This window comes from Antechinus flavipes, chromosome 4 (assembly GCF_016432865.1).
Source record: "Antechinus flavipes isolate AdamAnt ecotype Samford, QLD, Australia chromosome 4, AdamAnt_v2, whole genome shotgun sequence".
Taxonomy (NCBI): domain Eukaryota; kingdom Metazoa; phylum Chordata; class Mammalia; order Dasyuromorphia; family Dasyuridae; genus Antechinus; species Antechinus flavipes.
The window spans coordinates 470,191,505-470,209,682 of NC_067401.1; the positions used below are offsets into that span (position 1 = coordinate 470,191,505).

The window sequence follows — 18,178 nt, forward strand, 5'->3', positions numbered from 1 at the left end:
AGAGGGATTGGTGGTGGGAGCAATCTCCTGGAGAAGACACCAAAAGGTTGGAAGTAAGGTTCTGTGGAGATGGGCTTACCTTGGTCACTTCTTCCTAAAAGACAGCAGTAAAGGAGGAAATAGTGGGAGGCCTGGGGATCCAAATAACAGGAGACAAGGTGGATGGTCTCATTTTCTTCAGTCAAGCATGGGAGGGATCATTAACTGCAAGGGGTCCCCTTGCAGCCACGGGAGGGATGAAGAGGGAGGAAATGTCTGGAACAGCCATTTTGCCAAAAGGGAGAACGAATCTATTAATACGACAGTCTGGGGCACGGCCAGGAGAACCCCTCTAAAGTCGTTGGGGACCTCATCGCCATGATTTTGTGACTTTCTCTCCCTCTGTTCAATATTAAGTGAAGAGAAGCTGGGGTTCCAGGGGGTGGAATGAGCCAAAGTAGAATTTGGCGAAGAGTGACCCACCAGCAGGCAAGGGATTCAAATAGAGAGAATCCCAACGGTGCTAAAAGAGAACAGAATGCAGCCAGTGCCAGGGGGTGCCCCGGAGAGCACGGAGGGGTGGTGGGTGGGATAAAGGCCCCTGAAAGGCAGGGCTAGAGAGCTGAGGGCAGAAAATGGTCAGGAGGGTCCCAGGCAAGCGGAAAAACTCGAAGCCTGTGGCCAGCTAACGGGGTTTCAGAGTGCAGGAACTGGGCAGGAGGAGGCTGTCAGAGAAGCTGCAATGAAAGCAGGTCAGCACCTTTAGGGAAACTGGTTACTAGCAGCGACCTCTTGGGGAAAGCAGCCCTCCGGCCCAGCGGTTTGGCTTCAGAGGACCCAAGTTCAAATCCCACCTTTGCTATTTCCTGACATACAGGAGGGACCATGGGCAAATGACATCATCTCTCTAAATCTCATCTGTAAATGAGAGGGTTCCACTTGGTGACCTTTAAGGGGCTTTCCAGAGCTAATTCCATGATCTCGGAAAAATCCTGTGATATACCAAGGACATAATGAGAGGACATATTATTCTACCTTATCGGTGGTGCAGGAGGGGGGAAGTTAATATTATTGTTATTATTATCTAATTCTCAACTTAATCATTACCTGTGTTCTTCATTCAAAGGAGTTCAATCCATTGATGAACACGTATCTATTAAGTGCCTACTGTGTACCAACACTGCGATAGGGTCTGAAATCAACTCTAGAACCCTGTTTGGCGTCCAAAGCCCTTCCTAACCTGAACCCCAAGAAAAACTTTTCCCGTCCTCTTATTCCCCTTCATACACTCCACTCATCACTGACCCTGGCTACCTTGCTAGTACTCATTAAGGTATTCCAACTCCTGACTCAGGTATTTTCTCTGCCATCCTCCATGCCCAGAATCCTCCTCTCTTCCTTCTGGCTTCCTTCAAGTTTCAGCTGAAATCTCACTTTTTTTTGGGGGGGGGGGGCTGAGGCAATTGGGGTTAAGTGACTTACCCAGGGTCACACAGCGAGGAAGTACTAAGTGTCTGAGGCTGGATTTGAACTCATGTCCTTCTGACTTCAGGGCTAACACTATCTACTGCACCATCTAGCTGCCTCTGAAATCTCCCCTTCTACAAGAAATCTCAGCCATCTTCCCTAAGGCCAGTGTCTCCTTTTTATTGATTATCTGCCATCTAGCCTGTCTAGATTTTACTCAGGAGTCATTGTTTGTACATTGTCTTCCCCATTAGACTGGGAACTCCTTCAAATCACAAAGTGTCTTTTGCCTTTCTTAGTATCCCCATCACTTAGCATAGTGCCTGGTATACAGCAGACACTTAATAAATGCACGAAAACACAAAGACAAAAAAGAAACATCCTCAGGGAATCTACATTTTACAGAAATGTTCTTAAGATGAGTCACCATTGGATGACTGTTTTTAATATTTAACATTCAGAGCACGATTGCTGAGGAGATAGATTTTTTACTTGAATGAAAATATCGATAAAAAGGTTTATTTACTGTGGAGTCACTGAAAAGCTGACAGGAGAAAATGTTCTAATCTTGATTTTTTTTAATTTCTTCTGCTGGGTCTTTTATTTTTAGGGACACAGTAGTAGTAGTTGTGATGATGGTGGTGATGGGAGAAGCTATTGGAGTAGTTGGAGTTGGAGTAGCCTTGGTGGAAGTGGCAGGAGAAGCAGAAGTAGTGAAAAAGAATGACAATAAGCCTAAAGAGCTGAAAACAGCACCATGAGGGCAAAGGCCATTTATGTGGCTCCCCTGGCGTCTGTCCTGTTGCTACTGGACCCGTACCCAGAACCTTCCGGGCTTCCATCCCCTCCCGGGCTTCCATCCCCTCCCGATTTAGTTCAGAGGTCATTTTACTCTCCCAAGCAGAACACAGAATGTGAAGGAAACTGTGACAGAAGGAGGATTTGTCACAGAATTGCCTCTATCTGAATCCTCATACAAACGTGACATCCTAAGGCAAGATGGGGACAATGAAGAGGAAGAGTGAAGAAGCCTTCAGAGAGTTTGCATTTTCCTGGAAGGGAGTGGGAACCAGGGAAGGTATCTGGAAGGGGGGGTGACAGACACAGGGCGGTCACAAGTAGCAATGGTCCGTCTGATTCCCGTGCCAAGAGCAAGAACTCTCGGTGGTGGGGAAGAGAGTGAGGTAGTGAACAGAGCCCAGGCACAGAGACAGGAAGCCCTGGGTTCAGATCCTGCCTTTGACCCACATTAGTTCTTTGCCCATCCACCACTGGACCAAAGAGCTAGAGCCCAACGGGCCGAGGCTGGACGGCCAGTCCGGCAAACGAGACTCTGGGCCATTTGAGAATCGGCATCTCTCTTCCATGGTCCCGTCGCTCTCTCGTCTCTCCTCCTCCCTCCTCCAACTGCAATATGCTTTCAAGTCATGAAGTAAAAATCACATTTATTCAAGTGAGCTGGAGGGAGTTAGAATTTCTGTCCCCTCAGCCCCGTGAACAAGTACTAAGCTAAAAAAAGAGTAAGCGCACAAAACCGAAGTCAACCGTGAGCATCAAAAAAATCCATTTAGATAATTGTGAAGGGAAGGATAGTTTTTGAAATACTTTTCATTAAGTTTCTTTTATTCTATATTATTATTCTCTATTCTATATTTTAATAATATAGAATAATAACAGAAGTAAATAAATATGTATTTTATATTTTAATATACTATATAGAAATATAAACTATATAGATAAAATATTATTTATTTGCTTCTGTTATTCTATATTTATATTATTTTATTCTATTACTATTTATTCTATATTATTATTTTTATTCTAGATTATTTATTCTATAGGATCTAAGAACCAGATTTTCCTGTTTAACTCATTTTCTTTTCCTTAAAAAGAATAAATTTTTTTGCCCAAAGTAGAGTTTTTATTTTTGTGGGGTTTTATTATTTTTTTATCTGTAAAGGATTTTTTAATTTAATTTTCTCTCAAACAATCTACACATTTGTTCATTTGTTCATTTGCCCTGTTAAGCTCTACTAGCCATTGTGGCTGGTTTCTGACTGTGGCTCGGATTTATAAAGCTCCTACTGTGTGATAGGCTCTTTACAAATAGTATCTCATTGATCCTCACAGCAGTCTCTGGTGGTAGGAGCTATGAACAGTTGTGGAAACCGAGGCAGAGAGCAATTGACCTACCCAGAGACTCACCCACAGTCACCCAGGCTGGGGCTTCCTGACTTTGGACTCCATGTTCTGTGCCCCCAGCAGACAAATATGTTTTTCATTATGCATATTCTATAATGTGTTTCACATTGCTTGAGAAGGGGCTTTATTGAGTTTTCTAACTTTGCAGTCCCAAAGTGGGGGGGGGACTCCATTATTCTTGAGCTCCCTCCGGGGCAGCAGGCTACAAAGGCTCCAAGGACCCCAGTAACTCACAGAAGAGTTTAGATCTGGAGCCAGAAGGGAGCTCGAGGGTCATCCCATGAAGCCCAACCATCTTACGGAGGAGGAAGCCCAGGGAAGTGGACTGTCACCCAGTGTTCCAGATTTAGCGCTGCCAGGAGTCCCCCAGTTTACAGAGAAGCAAAATGAGTCCCACAGACACAGGATGACTTGTATCTTTGCCTGGCTGACCATTCATTGATGAGCCTCTTAGCTAGACTAGTTTTTTTTAAAATGATCCTGAAAAAGGTAACTTAACCTCTTTTGCCTCATCTGTCAAATGGGTTCATAATACACCCCACTTGCCAAAGTTGTAAAGATCAAATGAAACAATTCTTGTAACATATTTAGTAGAGTGCCTGGCACATAGGGTCAAAATTAGGGCGAGAATTGGAATCAGTTACTAGAGGAATTATCACTCATTTGGGGGATCTGGGACAATCTTCTCTAAGTTAGGGAGCTTTCAGAGAACCCGAGAGCGCCAAGAGGCAGCCTAGGAGCCACAGAGCAGGGGGGAGTTAACAAAAAATACCTGGCCATCGCTTACGCTGACTTTCTCTCTTCCTACACTTTGTCTTCTAGACTCTTCCTCAAAAACAAGAAATCCAGCTTAGAAAAACTCAAGTTGGAAAAGGAAGACAAAGTGCTTAAAGAAAGATTTGAGGTACGTTGACCCTTTGTGGCAAAGCCAAGCTAACAGGTAGCTGCAGGAACTCCTTAGGGTCCCTCTTAGCTCCAGGTTCAAACGTGATGTTCCCGGCTTGGCTTTTAAAGCTTCTCGTGGTCCTCCAGCCCCTTGCGGCCCAGCTACATCCGTCCACCAGACGCCATCCCCTGCTCCTCTGCTAGCTTCCCCGGGGCCATTATGGGCTTCCTCCTCCCTTTCAGCTCCCAAAGACTCAACTCAAAGCCCGGATTTGGCAGGAGGCCCGTTTTAGCCTTTATCCCCCCGTTCATTAATGGCTTCCCACCTCAGACCACCTTTGTCCCACCCTACTTATGTCTTATCCATAACTATTTACATGCTTCCCTTTTATAGAATGTATACTGGCGGAGGGCAATTATTAGCTTTCTTTGTAACTACACAGTAGTCACTTAATAGCTACTCGTTGACTAACTGACTGCTGAGCCCATTCCATTCATGGATAGTTCTAATAGAAATTTTTTTCTTCACGAAACGAAGCCTAAAGTTGCTTCCTTGCATCTTTTACTACATTATTCTGGGGTTTCCCAGGCCCAGATCTAACAAGTTTAATTGTTTTTCCTAAAGACAAATTTTCAAATACTTGAAGACAGTTATAAATCCCTTTTTGGGGAGGGAAAAGGGGAGATATTTGGGGATGGGAAAAGAAGAGGAAGATTGGGTCTGTGATTTCACCGTCGAAGCAAATTCAATTTTGCAGAAACTCTTACTTCCCAAAATGTACTTGAGCCCAAGGCTAGGTGTCTGTCAACTACGAACCCTCGTTTCTCCCTAAATCCTTTAAAAGCTCTTAGTTTGTCAGATTAGAAAACCCTGTTGCCCTCCTGTAGGCAGCTTTATAAACCCTTCTACTGAAGAAGGGAGCTATCCCACAAACATATGGGTGTGTCTTCCCGCAGTGAGTTCCTCTTCAATGTGTACGAGGATCTGTTGGACCTTCTCATCATAGAAAGGGCATTCTGACCCTTCGTGGGAATTCTGTTGCCATTTCAATAGAGATTTCCCAAGAAATGAAAGGGTTTGGTAGATGAAAATCTCCTTGCCCTCATCAGGAGTCCCCACTTGGCCAAACATGGCAGATACATGATATTTTTCCTCATTCACTGATGTCCCTGTTTCCTTATTCTTGGCTGGTTATTTAGATACTCTTATAAAACAGCTCAAACATCTCAGGACCTCCAGTTAAAGCACAGGAAGGGGTTCCAAGAGGAAAGCGTGACTGCGCGGACACCCGAGACGCATCTGCAGGTGTTACAGCAGGAGACCGGCTTAGGAGCGCGATTGCCTGGAGAACTGTGAGCTCAGACAGACCTGGTGGGACCCTGAGAAACAGATACTGTAATCGTCCACATTTTACAGATGAGGAGACAGAGACAGATAGAAGTAAAGTGACTTGCCCAGAGACACACAGTATAGGTATCAGGCTGGCTTTGAACTAGGGTATTCATGACTCCAGGCCTCATGCTCCATCCACAGTGCCTCAGAGGCGCAGGAGGGTTTGTTCCTTTCGGTCATGACTCCATTCGGGATTTTCTTGGCAAGGATACAAGAATGGCTTGCCATTTCCTTTTCCAGCTCATTTTACAGATGAGGAAACTGAGGCATGATTGAGTTAAGTGACTTGCTCAGGATCATACAGAGTCTGAGACCAGATTTGATGCATCTTCTTGCCTCTCTCCACTGTACCACCTGTATACCACCTGCTGCTGTCCATGGTAAGCTTTGAGACTATCCTGGGGGGCAGGAGGAGCTTAAGGAGGGGCTCCCCCAGATCAGAAATGGAGCCTGCCCCACACTCATCCCTCGTGAGAGCTGTCCATGATGGCCACCAAACTCCCAGCTTAAAAGAGAGAGGGAGACGAGATAAGATTTAAGGGACCTCGAGTCAGAAAGAGGCATTTACCAGCTATTGGCAAGTCACTTAATCTCTGATTGTCTCCATTTTCTCATCTGTAAGATGGGGACAAAAACAGCACCTGCCTCCCAGGATTGCTGCGAGGATCAAATGGGATCACATTTGTAAAGGACTTTGCAAAGCTCCATACGAATGCTAGCTATTATTATTTCATCTTTAATGTTTTTATTTCTATGTTACATATATTTTATATTAGATAACATTTTCATACAGGAGAACATGTATGATTATAAATAAATATGCATGTATTTTAGGAGCGTGTGCTCAATTTTCTTTTTTTACTTACTTTTAAATGGGGCAATCAAAAAAGCTACAACCTAAAAGACTAGTGAAGAGATTGCTATTTAGAGTCAGGAACTCCTAGGTCCTAATCTCACCTCTGAAATTTCTCTCTGGAACAAAGGAAAGTCAACTTTGCCTCATCTGAAAATAATCCCTGCCGTCCCTCACAAAGCAGTCACGAGGCTCAGACAGTGCAACGGCATGTAAATATTAATTACAATTATTACTAACACAATTCAATAATAACTAATACTGTACATGTGAAAAAATTCCTAGGATTCAGCAGAATGCCTCATTGCCTCATTCATCTAACATTATTAAGCACCAGCTACACGTCGACAACTGAGGAAAAAGCTAAGACATCCTCAGCTTCATGGAGACTGAGAAGTGGTCTAGCTTCTTAAATCGTGGTCCACAACCCTGTACGCGATCTCGTAACTGAATGTAGGGATGATGAAATGATGGTTTATTATCAATAAATGTTTGGTCCGTGTACCTATTTTATATCTCTGGGGGCACATGAAAATTTCCCAGGTGAAAAGGAGTCACAATAAATTTAAGAAGTCCCCTTAATCCATAAGGATATATTCCAATAAAATAAGGTGACAGATGCAAAAAAACTTCCAAAAAGTAGAAAGCACCATCAAAAGGCGAGGTAGCAATGTTTGGTTATCACCCTAAACAAAGTCTCATCAATCCTATACAAGTCGTTTGCTTTCTATTTCCAAAGGTACTACTTGGTAAAGTTGCATTGGATGAGTGAAGAGAAGAGGAAGGGAATTGATTCTTTGTCTCCCCAAATTATTTTATTACAGCAAAGGAGCAAAATTGCTCAGTAATCCTCTGATGGGTATAATACAATATACCCCAGTATAATAAAGAGATTACAGTTATTAACACCTATAGAGCAACCTCACATAATTTGTGGAGATGCTAGATTTGTCTAAAGAAGAACTTGACGTCATCATTTCACTTAAAATAATCTCATCGTATATTATAATTCTAATGGCAAATATTAACTTCTCAGGGACTACAGTTGTACTCATAAGATAAAACATCAATTTAGGGTTTTGTTTTTTATTTTGCTTTTTTTTTTAAAGCCAGATCCCTCAAAGACAATCTCTAGTTTACCAGTGACAATGTCCCATTCTTTATTTTTGATGGATACATGCTAATTGACCATCTTAATTTCAAGGAAATGGTTTGATTTGGTTTCTCCGTTTGTGTTTTGAAAACCTTCACCCTTAACTACATACATAGCCAGCAACATTCAGATGCTCTTGGAAATATAGTCCCATTGTAAAATCATAGATTCTTAGATTAGAAAAGACACAAGAATCACTTACCCGATCTCTCGAAACTTGAAGTAAATTTCTTTTTCTAAAATATTCCAAATTGCTGGTCGCCAGACTTCTGCTTGACTACTTCTTAAATGATGGGGAATTCACTACTTCAAAGTTGGCCGATTTCATTTAGGGAACATATTATTTGTTTTTTGTTTGTTTTTTGTTTTGTTTTGTTTTCATTCTTCATGGCTTTGAGCCAAAGTTTGGCTCTCCTTAACTTCCCCCTACTTTACCTCATCCTGTAGATCTCTAGAACAAAGCATCCAGAGTATTTCCTGTCTCTTCAAAATGACAACTCCCCAATATTGAAAAATAATTAGAAGATCTAGAGGTGTACCCTTGGATATCATCCCCTTTAAATCCCTGATTTTATACATGATAAACGTGTTGCTGAAGGTCACAGAGCATAAGGGACATCTCCAAAGTCAGTGCTTATGTCACATTTTTGTGGGGGCTGTGGTGGGGTACACGCCTGCGACTTTATTGTGTAGGCAATTCTCAGTGAGCAACTGAGCATCAAAGCAGAGCAACACCTGCTGCTCTGCAGCTTTGGGGGAGGGGGGAAATCAAGTGCCTTGATCAGAGTCCCATGGCTAGTATGTGTCTAAAGCAAGATTTGAAACCAAGACTTCCTCTGTCTAATTCTGGCTCCCTGGATACAACTGCACATAATCAAATTATTTCTCCTGAGCTCTCTTTTCTCCAAGATGAATATCCCCAGCCCTTTTCTTGAGGCTTTAAAGGACATACATTTAAATCCTCTCAGCACCCCAACCACCCACTTCTGGTCTTGCTTTATCTTGTCAATGTCCACTTTAACATGTGGTACCTCAACAATACCCCATTTAATGTCTGAAACATCAAAGAAGTAAGTTAAAAATCAATCACTGCTGCCCTTTGAGGAAGCATCTTGAATGTTTCTGATACCTTCCTAAATTCAGGGATTCAATATAAAATTTCAGTTGAAATATAATTAATAAACTGTATACAAATGTGAAAATGTCCTGATCATCGGTCTGGACATTCTACAGGGATTACTTCCTGTCTCATCCCATCACCTAAGCTCCAAATGTTTGGTGATTTCTAATCTTTGCAGGCTCCAGAAATGCTTTCCTCGACAATTTCTTGAGTGAGAACCTGTTTTAATGTTCCTCTGGCAATGAAATTCATCAACACCTTGTCGATAAGAGATTCTATCTTATTGATGAAAACATTTGTGATTTTGTGAAAGACACACATACCTATGACCTTTCCAAGTGCAATCTTTTACCATATTCCAAGTCAATTTTTCCATGAATGTTATTTAAGGAGGAGGAGTTGTGTGGTTACCAGAATATGGAATATTCCAAAAAATATTCCAAATTGTTGGTCGCCAAACTTCTACTTGACTACTTCTAAATGGGGAACTCTCTACTTCAAAGGTAGCCGGTTTCATTTAGGGAACATATTATTGAGCAGTAGGTTTACATAATCTACTCAGCACATGCTTACTTTTATTCCTTAAAAGTCTAGATTTTAAATTTTCTACATGGAATATTTTTTTAGCACTTAAATGGTATTTTAGGGAATTATTTTAAAACATTTGACAGTGGGAAGGCTTTGAGGCCTTATAAAGTATAAGTAAATGCTGTATTATAGGGGATTAAAATGAAAGGGATGAGGTCTGGAGGTTGGAAGCAAGCTGCCCCAACTCCTTCCAGAATTACCGGCCCCTCCATACTGACTTCTCATTGCGGTCACGGGCGTATTTCAGAGTCACTATTTCTTCCGTACACGCCAAAGTTATTCTTGTTTCCTCTGGGCCACCTCTACTTGGGCAAAGCCTGGTTGGTGTGCATGTTAACGGCCACTTTGAGAAGTCCTGTTGGTCACAGTTGTTTTGCCTCTCTAAACAAAGCTAGCACTTAAATGTATTTTCATATTTCAAAAAATAAAAAACAGAGTTGTGGGGGGGATGTTTATCAGAAGTTGGATTGTTGCGGGAGGAGGAAGGGGGAGGTGTGGGATTTTTGTTTTTAATTATGTATGACAATCATAATGCCGGGGAGGTAAAGGGTTTCAGCATCAGGGCTCCTTGCGTAGCATTGTCCCACTGGCAGAGACGAGTCAATGTTGCTTCCCAGTTTAATTAGGGAACTAAGGTGAAAACAGAAATACCACCGTGAAAAACAATGTGGCAGAACAGCTGCACTCACAGAGCTTTGTGGGAGGGACCTAACACCCAACAGGCTTCCTGAGGGCAGGGAGACATCCTACTCCTCTGTCTCTTCTGGAAACTGAATGAATATTTGTTGGGTTGAATTACAGAAAACTCAAGGGATGGTGGGTTTTCCTTCAGATGCCATTTGACTTTTTTCACATTGCGTATTGTTCAGATGATTTCATGGAAAGTCAGAGCCAGAGCAGAGGATGTTAGAACTGCTAGGGATGACTTTAAAAAGAGGCTACTGGAACAGAAAAATGTCAGAATTGGAAGAAATCTTAGAAGAAATCATATTGGAACAGAGACTATTGGAACCGGAAGAAGACAGATGTTAAGTGATTCCACACACTTGTTGGCTTTCAGCAATGGGCAATGGAGCCCACCAAGGGCAGCCCGTGTCCTCCGGTGCCATCCGGACACTTTTCTTTCCTGAGTTTTCCATGCTCAGACTACACGAGGGCACCACCCATTCATACTAACATTTCAGCAAAATATGGTCCAAGCTGCAGAAGCGGAGCAAAGGTTAGAATCCGACTGGCATCAAGGGAAGGAATGCTGATCTTTGTTATTTCGGCATGGGCTCACCATCCCCGCCCTTCAGCATGTGCAGGTCTGTGCAAGCGCCAACCCAAACATTAGACATTTCCAAAAGAGAAGCGGAAAGTCGGACGGTTTCCCTCTGGGCCCTGATGCTCTTCTCGGCATTCCGGCCCTTTTTCTGACCCACTCACCTTAAAGTAAGTAATTGGGTTGTGAGAAAACCCTGAGTAGCTCTGAGCAGGGGGTGTCAGAGGACAGCGAATACCACCCTAACACAAAAAGGCTCTATTATGTTTATAGAGTCTACAATAAAGACTCCAATGTTTGGGAAGTCTGTCACAGGCCCTCTGCCCTAATCCTTATCTGAAAAAATTATCCTATCAACTATGTTGATCCAAGCATTGGTCACCACGCCTTTGAATCCTCCTCCTCACTAACTTCTTCCCTTTCTGAGCAGCTCTTAATTATCAGAAAACTTTTTCCCACAAGAGTCTAAGTCTGTCTCTTTCCACTCCCCCGACTGTGGCTCCTTGACCTTTACAGTTTTTTGGCAGCTAACCTCTCCTCCGTACAGTAGTCCTTCAACACATGATGATGGCGATCCCTGAAGCTGCAAGGGACCTTCGGAATCACTGTCCCACCTCCTTGGGATGTGCCAGTGAAATGGAGGTTCAGAGGGTTTATCCAAGGTGTCTCCTCATTTGTCAAGAACTAAGAAATTGGAGTTTTCTCGAGAAGTTCAAAAATCAAAATTTGAGATCTGAGAGTCTGGCTTAAGCATGTACCATTTATTGAACAAGTATGAGGAGAACTTCATCCTTGAAGAGACATTTTCCAAAAAAAATTCTCCTTTAGAAGCCTTAACTGGCCCCAGTGTTAATCTTCAACTGACTTTAGACTTATTTTGTCTACCTATGCATGTGTGTATGAGTCTATATATACATATGCTTGTGTATCTATGAATATATATATATGCATATGTATACCCACACGCATAGGTTTGTGTTTAAACTTGTTTAGATACACAGATTATGTGAGCTCTTTTCTGCAGCCTCATGTAAGGCAGGGAAGGCGTCCCCTTTGGTTTTGTGTCCTCCCGCAGGGAACCCAATGCCCATGGGAAGGGCCGAGTCTGGATCTGTGGTTGCCTGGCATGGGGAACTCCCTGGCAAGACAGTTCTCTTGTCCAGTTCCTAGTGTCTTCTCTAAGGGTGTTGTCTGGAACCCTGAGAAGTTAAGTGACTTGCCTGGAGTCACCCCACCCATGTGTGGACGTGACTCTGGTCTTTCTGACATCAAGAATGATTCTTCACTAAGCACAAAGTAGGATCTCAGGAAACGATCACTCTTGCTCTACAAAACTTCCAGCATGCTCTTAAGTGTCTTCAGAATCATGTTGTTCACTGTATTTGCGACATTGAGAAAGCAGCAGCGTTGGCTAGCTTGGAATTGAGAGGTCCAACCAGCGAGCCAGGGCTTCCCCCTGAGTCCTTTGCCTCCCGATCTGGTGCTCTCTCTATTGTCCCAAGCTTCATGTCTTCCATGAAGACAGTTTCCAAGTTCATGAAGATGGCAGCAAGGTAGCACACTCTCCTCGGTGGTTACAATACCAAGTGCATTGCCTACTATTCTAATAATAATTAGTATAATACAATAATTAGTAATAATGTTAAAAACCTTTACATACATTATTACTTGATTAGCAGTTGGGGGGAGGCAGAAGCAGCCAACCCTGTGATTTCATGGACTAAAGACAACTTGTTAATTAGACTTAGAATAGTATGTAGATTTTCTCAACAGAATCTCTTATTCCCACTATTTTTCAATCAGTGCACTCCTTCCCCTTCATACAGCGCTTCCCTACTAACTGACTTTCCTACCAACCCAAACACATCAGTCTCAGTCTTCTCCAGTGAAGGTCGCTCTTCTCCCTGGGCTAAATGAGAGGAGAGATGGTGGGATTCTCCTTATTTCGGCTGCCCCTACCAGGCTGTCCGCTTTCTCAAGTTCTCCCAAGAGTCAGACAACCTATTCACATTTCTCTATTTCTGTCATTTCCCCATTGCTCTCCCTCTTTTGATTATTTCCTATTATTCAAGTATAAATGAGTATAAGAGAGGACTGGCGAGACTTACATGAACTGATGCTGAGTGAAATGAGCAGAACCAGGAGATCATTATATACCTCAACAACGATACTGTTTGAGGATACATTCTGATGGAAGTGGATCTCTTCGATAAAGAGAGCCTTAATTGATCAAAGATGGACAGAAGCAGCTACACCCAGAGAAAGAACACTGGGAAATGAATATAAACTGCTTGCATTTTTGTTTTTCTTCCCGGGTTATTTCTACCTTCTGAATTCAATTCTCCCTGTGCAACAAGAAAACTGTTCGGTTCTGCACACATAGATTGTATCTAGGATATACTGCAACCCATTCAACATGTAAAGGACTGCTTGCCATCTGGGGGAAGGGATGGAGGGAGGGAGGGGAAAAATCGGAACAGAAATGAATGCAAGGGATAATGCTGTAAAAAATTACCCTGGCATGCTTTCTATCAATAAAAAGTTATTTAAAAAAAAACTTAAAAAAAATTATAAATGAGTATAAAGCTTCTTTTTAGTTGTTTTCATGGTGTCTCTACTATTAAGACTGTGGGTTATTACTTTTCATGTTATCCCCAGTGCTTAGCACAATCAATGCTAAGCACACAGAAGTACTCAATTAATGCTTCTTGATTTATCTTGATTTTTCCCTGACCTTATTCTATTTTCTTTATGGTTTTTCAAAAACTATCCTCTATTTTCTTTCATTCTTAAGTTAACAATGTCATACTTTAGTATGTATTAATTAATGGAGTGTGTGAAATGAGAGGAAGGTATAAAGGAACATCCATTGTTTCATGTTCAAAAACAGCAATTCGAAGCTTTTAGTTCAAAAGAAATGTTCAAACTGCTTTAAAAAAAACTCTAATTAGCTCTAGTATAACTAGAGCTAATCCTGAAGTTTCTTGAAATGTCCTTAAAGTATATGAACCAAAGAGGCTACAAGTCTTACATCATGAGGGCAACTCTGTGGGCTGCCTGTAGTTTTCAGGCAATTGAAAACTCTCTTATTGGTATCCTGTGTTTGATGAGTTTCCTCTTCTTAATTCTTCAGCATGGCTAGTTGGTCATAGGATTTTGAGCTGGAAGAGTTTGGTAAACTTCTCCCTGCCCCCCTCGCCAGCCCTCTTTTATTAAGGAAAAGTACCCCGCGCCTAGTAAAACTGTTCAGTTACAAAGGAAAGGAGCCAAAGTAGAATTTGAACCCCAACTCCATAATTACCCATTCAGTACTCCTTTCCCAATTCCACACTACTGGTCCCTGCTATGTTTGCTGGCATCGAGAGTACGGATATCCCAGCTCTGGACACAGACCAAGAAAGGTCCATAAAGGCCCGCAAACCAGCTGGGCTTCCAGAGCCTGAGGAAACCGGAGCCCACGTGGGCAATAGTAGAACCTCCTGGTTCTCGTCCAACAACACAAGAACGTGGCAAATTTTCACCAGAATCATTTTGTCTCCCTGCGCACTTGATCACCCCCCTTTAATAAACAGGAACCACACAAATCATCCTTCAGAGCCCAAAGTCTTTCCTTTATTTACCGGTAAAGGCTTGCAAGCAGCCAGAGCATCCTTTCTTCTGGGTGGGTGCTTAATCTCAGAGCTTATAAAGTGCAAACCCCAACTCAGGGGAAACAAGAACTATGACGTGAGAGGCAGTGGCTGAAGACAAGTTCTTTCTAGCTGGACCTTGGGAAGTAAGGCCTTTGACTAATGATCTGAGCCCTGCTAGAAGTGCACCAAAAACAAAACTGAAATCCTCTGGGTCTTCTACCATCTTCAAGGGAAAAAATGGCAGCTAATCAGAGGCTTTTCATTTGACAGCCAACCCTGAAAAAATGGTCCCCACTTTCAATGATTTTTTAAAATGTCTCAAAATAGATAGGTAAACCATGTCACTGACATCTCTGTGTCATTTTGGGATTTACAAAGTGCTTTTCTTATAAATAACCCTGTATGGCAGACAAGGAAAGCATTTTATATTCCCATTTTAGAGATGAGATAACTGAGGTTAAGATAGGCTGTGATTTGCCCAGAGTTGCACAATTAGCTGGTGGTACAATTAGGATTTCAAGCCCCGGTCTTCTTGGATTAAGTCCAGCAAACTTTCCCCTACCTCCCACTGCCTTCTTCAGGTAAATCAAGGGCTCTCCAAGGCCCCCCATTGGAAGGCTGCTGGTTGGTAGCTGTTTGAGATGGGGGAAATGACCATTCATGCCTTATCACATTGATGAAATTATTACATGTCACCCCCATATTAGAAAGATATACCTTCATAGCCATTTATTTCAAGGGTTTAGGAGTTTTTTTTTTCCCACTAAAAAGTTACTTATTAGATATGCCAGCACACGTGTGTAACAAAATACAAAATACAAACATGCTTTGTATAAATACGACCATGTTTAGAGCACTTCACAGTTCTGGGACAACTTTACGACTACACATTCAAAACTGTGTGTACACCCAGTGAGCACGAACAGTCTGGAGAGAAAGGTGTGTGGTAATGCATTAAGGCAGCTTCTGCAGGCGTTTCAAGGCTTTCCGTTTAGAAATCAGAGCACAAGATGACAAAGGTCACATCTGAGAATTTACTTAGAATCAATTTAAGAACAAGTCCTTTGTATCCAGTCTCTCATAATCTGCAAAGACGTGTTCTCAAACTTTTTAACCGCAAAATGTGTGGACACTGTATAAGACTCACCTAGAAAATTCAGACTAGCCATCCTGTCCATTATCAAAGATAATTATTTAAAAAAAAAAAATCAGGGAGCAGAAGGTTTTTATATTTCCCATGAGGACTCTCTGCACTTAGAAATGCATTTCCAATAGCTTCTCACAATTCATCTGTGAGGTAAAGAAAGGATCATTATCATCTGGATTCTGCCAAAGTGATCATCGATTGATTATAGCACAATCAGCTGTTAAATTGGAGAATTCTATCCCCAGCTCTGCTCCCTGGGCAATACTCCCTTCTTTCACGAACATTATGAGAGGAAGCGCCTCTGTGAGCCTGAAGTCGGCGTTCTCAAAGGCTACTGGAGGAGCTGGACTTTTACCATGGAGCTGCTGGCCAAGTTATGTCAAAGAGGAGGCAGACACCACAGAGAAGCACAAAAGGACAGAGCAAGGGCTTAATAAACGTAGTCCAGTCTTCACGGTAAAAGGCAACTGGGAACCAACTTGGCAAGAACAAATGGCAAAACATTTGCTGTTATAAGAAGCAAAGAGAGAAAGGGAAATAGGGGGAATGATGTGTCCCAGCTGTGCTCATTTTCTCAAGTCTCCATCAAATCCCCATGCTGCAGCAGCACTAATAATTATCGGCTGGACAATACTACCCCTAGTTCAAGTACAGAAGGCACGATTCTGGATTTTCCTGACAACTGAGGCTCTGGTTTTCTTTAAAGTCCCACGAGAATAATATCGGCTCCATAAAAGTCTTTCCCTTTGATAAAGCAGATTTAATGAGCCTTGGAAAGGTAGAAAAGGCTTCCAACCACAAAAATGGTCTTTGGTGTTTGGCCGTCTATTCTCTTTACTAAAAATATCCCTCTCGCTCTTCTTAATTTTCAATCAGTGCAAACTTACCCAGGCCAAAGATCTGATGCTCTATTAACCTTCTATCCTAGAGTACCTGGCTTCTGAAATCTCTCCGTGTTAAGTGTGGATGCTATGATGTGCTTAAGCGATGATTCTCATAGAGAGAATCTTGTCTAGAGAATTTTTTTAATTGTACTTCAATTTTACATGAAATATACCTACCCTGGTTGCCTAAATAATTGTGAACTTCTCAATATAATCTAACTCTCTTCAGTTGTAAACAGAACTCACACACACACACACACACACACACACACACACATACACTCACATACACCAAGGATTTACCCTATAGTGAAAGCATCCACAAAGCAAACAAAAGGCTCTCAAGCAGATCAAACACTGCATATCTAAAAATGATCGGTCTATGATTGAGAAAATTTTCATTAAAACTCTAATTCACCTCCAGCGATGGATCTGGTACCAATTACTTCATGCTTAGTGTTAGCAAGTATACAGTAACTACACATGGGAGAAAAACTGCCCGTTGTGTTAGAAACTTTTCAGCGGACAAATGATAAGAACATCCAACAAAAATGAGTTAAATGCGAGGATCCAAGTTGAGTGCAGCCTTGTGCATAGCCACATAGGTTTTAGAAATCATGTTGGTCTTAGGCACATATGGCACACAGAATTGAAAATATTTCAATTTGTTGTATAAAATACAGCTAACCTTTGATAGCTCAGAGCTAGTAGTAACTTAGACAGTTTTGCCTTTGTCCTATGAATACAAGGTTTTGCCAAGATGATGGGCTCAATAGTGATATAAAACTGAAATGTTTATTTCACGTTTATAACGCTCCTCTAATGGTATTACTGCCCTCTAAATCTGTAAATACAAGAATGCACACACACACACACACACACACACACACTCCCACATACAAAACCCTTGTGAACCTGATTATGGAATAAACTGGACAAAAGACTGCATGGCCTAAGCTGGAAACTTGAATAGTCAGTGGCCAAGGACTCAAGATTTCTGTTCCACAAAAAAAAATTTCAACTCCTACACATGCTATTTATAAACACTTGTTTTGAAAAAGATCAACCATTCTTATTCATGATGATTCAATTATATATTATTCTTATTAAACTGTTAATGTTCTCTTCAAAGAACTAAACCAGACACCACTGTTCGCCCTTTGCTGTGTGCTACTGAAAATAAAAAAGCGTATTTTCTTTTTCCAATATACCATTCAGACACAAAAAGCGCTTTGCAAATTTTTAAGTGCTCAACCAAAGGAAACTGTTGTTCCTTTCTAATTCTGACCAGTCTTCCCTGTCCCTTTATTCAAATTCAGGAGGGTTGCCTTCCTATGGCACCCATCGAGTAGAGGATATGTCTGGGCAAAGTCTGGCTCACTGAGATGTTTCTGCCATTGGCATTCTGGAGGATGAATTTATTTATAAAAGATTCAAGTATATGTTTTATAATCAGATCCTAGCAAAATGAGACCCAGCATCATCTCTACTGTATTATATCATGTCTGTCATAGCTCTAGTAATCACTACTGTGGAAAAAAACACAGTTTCCAAGCCGGAAGGATCCTGCCTTGGGAACGATCTAGTCCTGTTCCTCCAAGAAAGCCAGAG

The 18,178-nt window shown here is 41.9% G+C and overlaps 1 protein-coding gene across 1 annotated transcript in view; it reads left to right on the forward strand.

Moving 5' to 3' along the window:
* The window catches only part of FYB2 (FYN binding protein 2), a 53,521-nt gene extending 46,762 nt beyond the window's left edge, over positions 1-6,759 (forward strand). The window contains exons 16-17 of the mRNA XM_051999594.1: positions 4,471-4,552; positions 5,734-6,759. Of these exons, the coding sequence (XP_051855554.1) occupies positions 4,471-4,552; positions 5,734-5,745 (94 nt within the window). The 3' untranslated portion in view covers positions 5,746-6,759. The remainder of the gene's footprint in view (positions 1-4,470; positions 4,553-5,733) is intronic.
* The last annotated feature ends 11,419 nt before the right edge of the window (positions 6,760-18,178 follow it).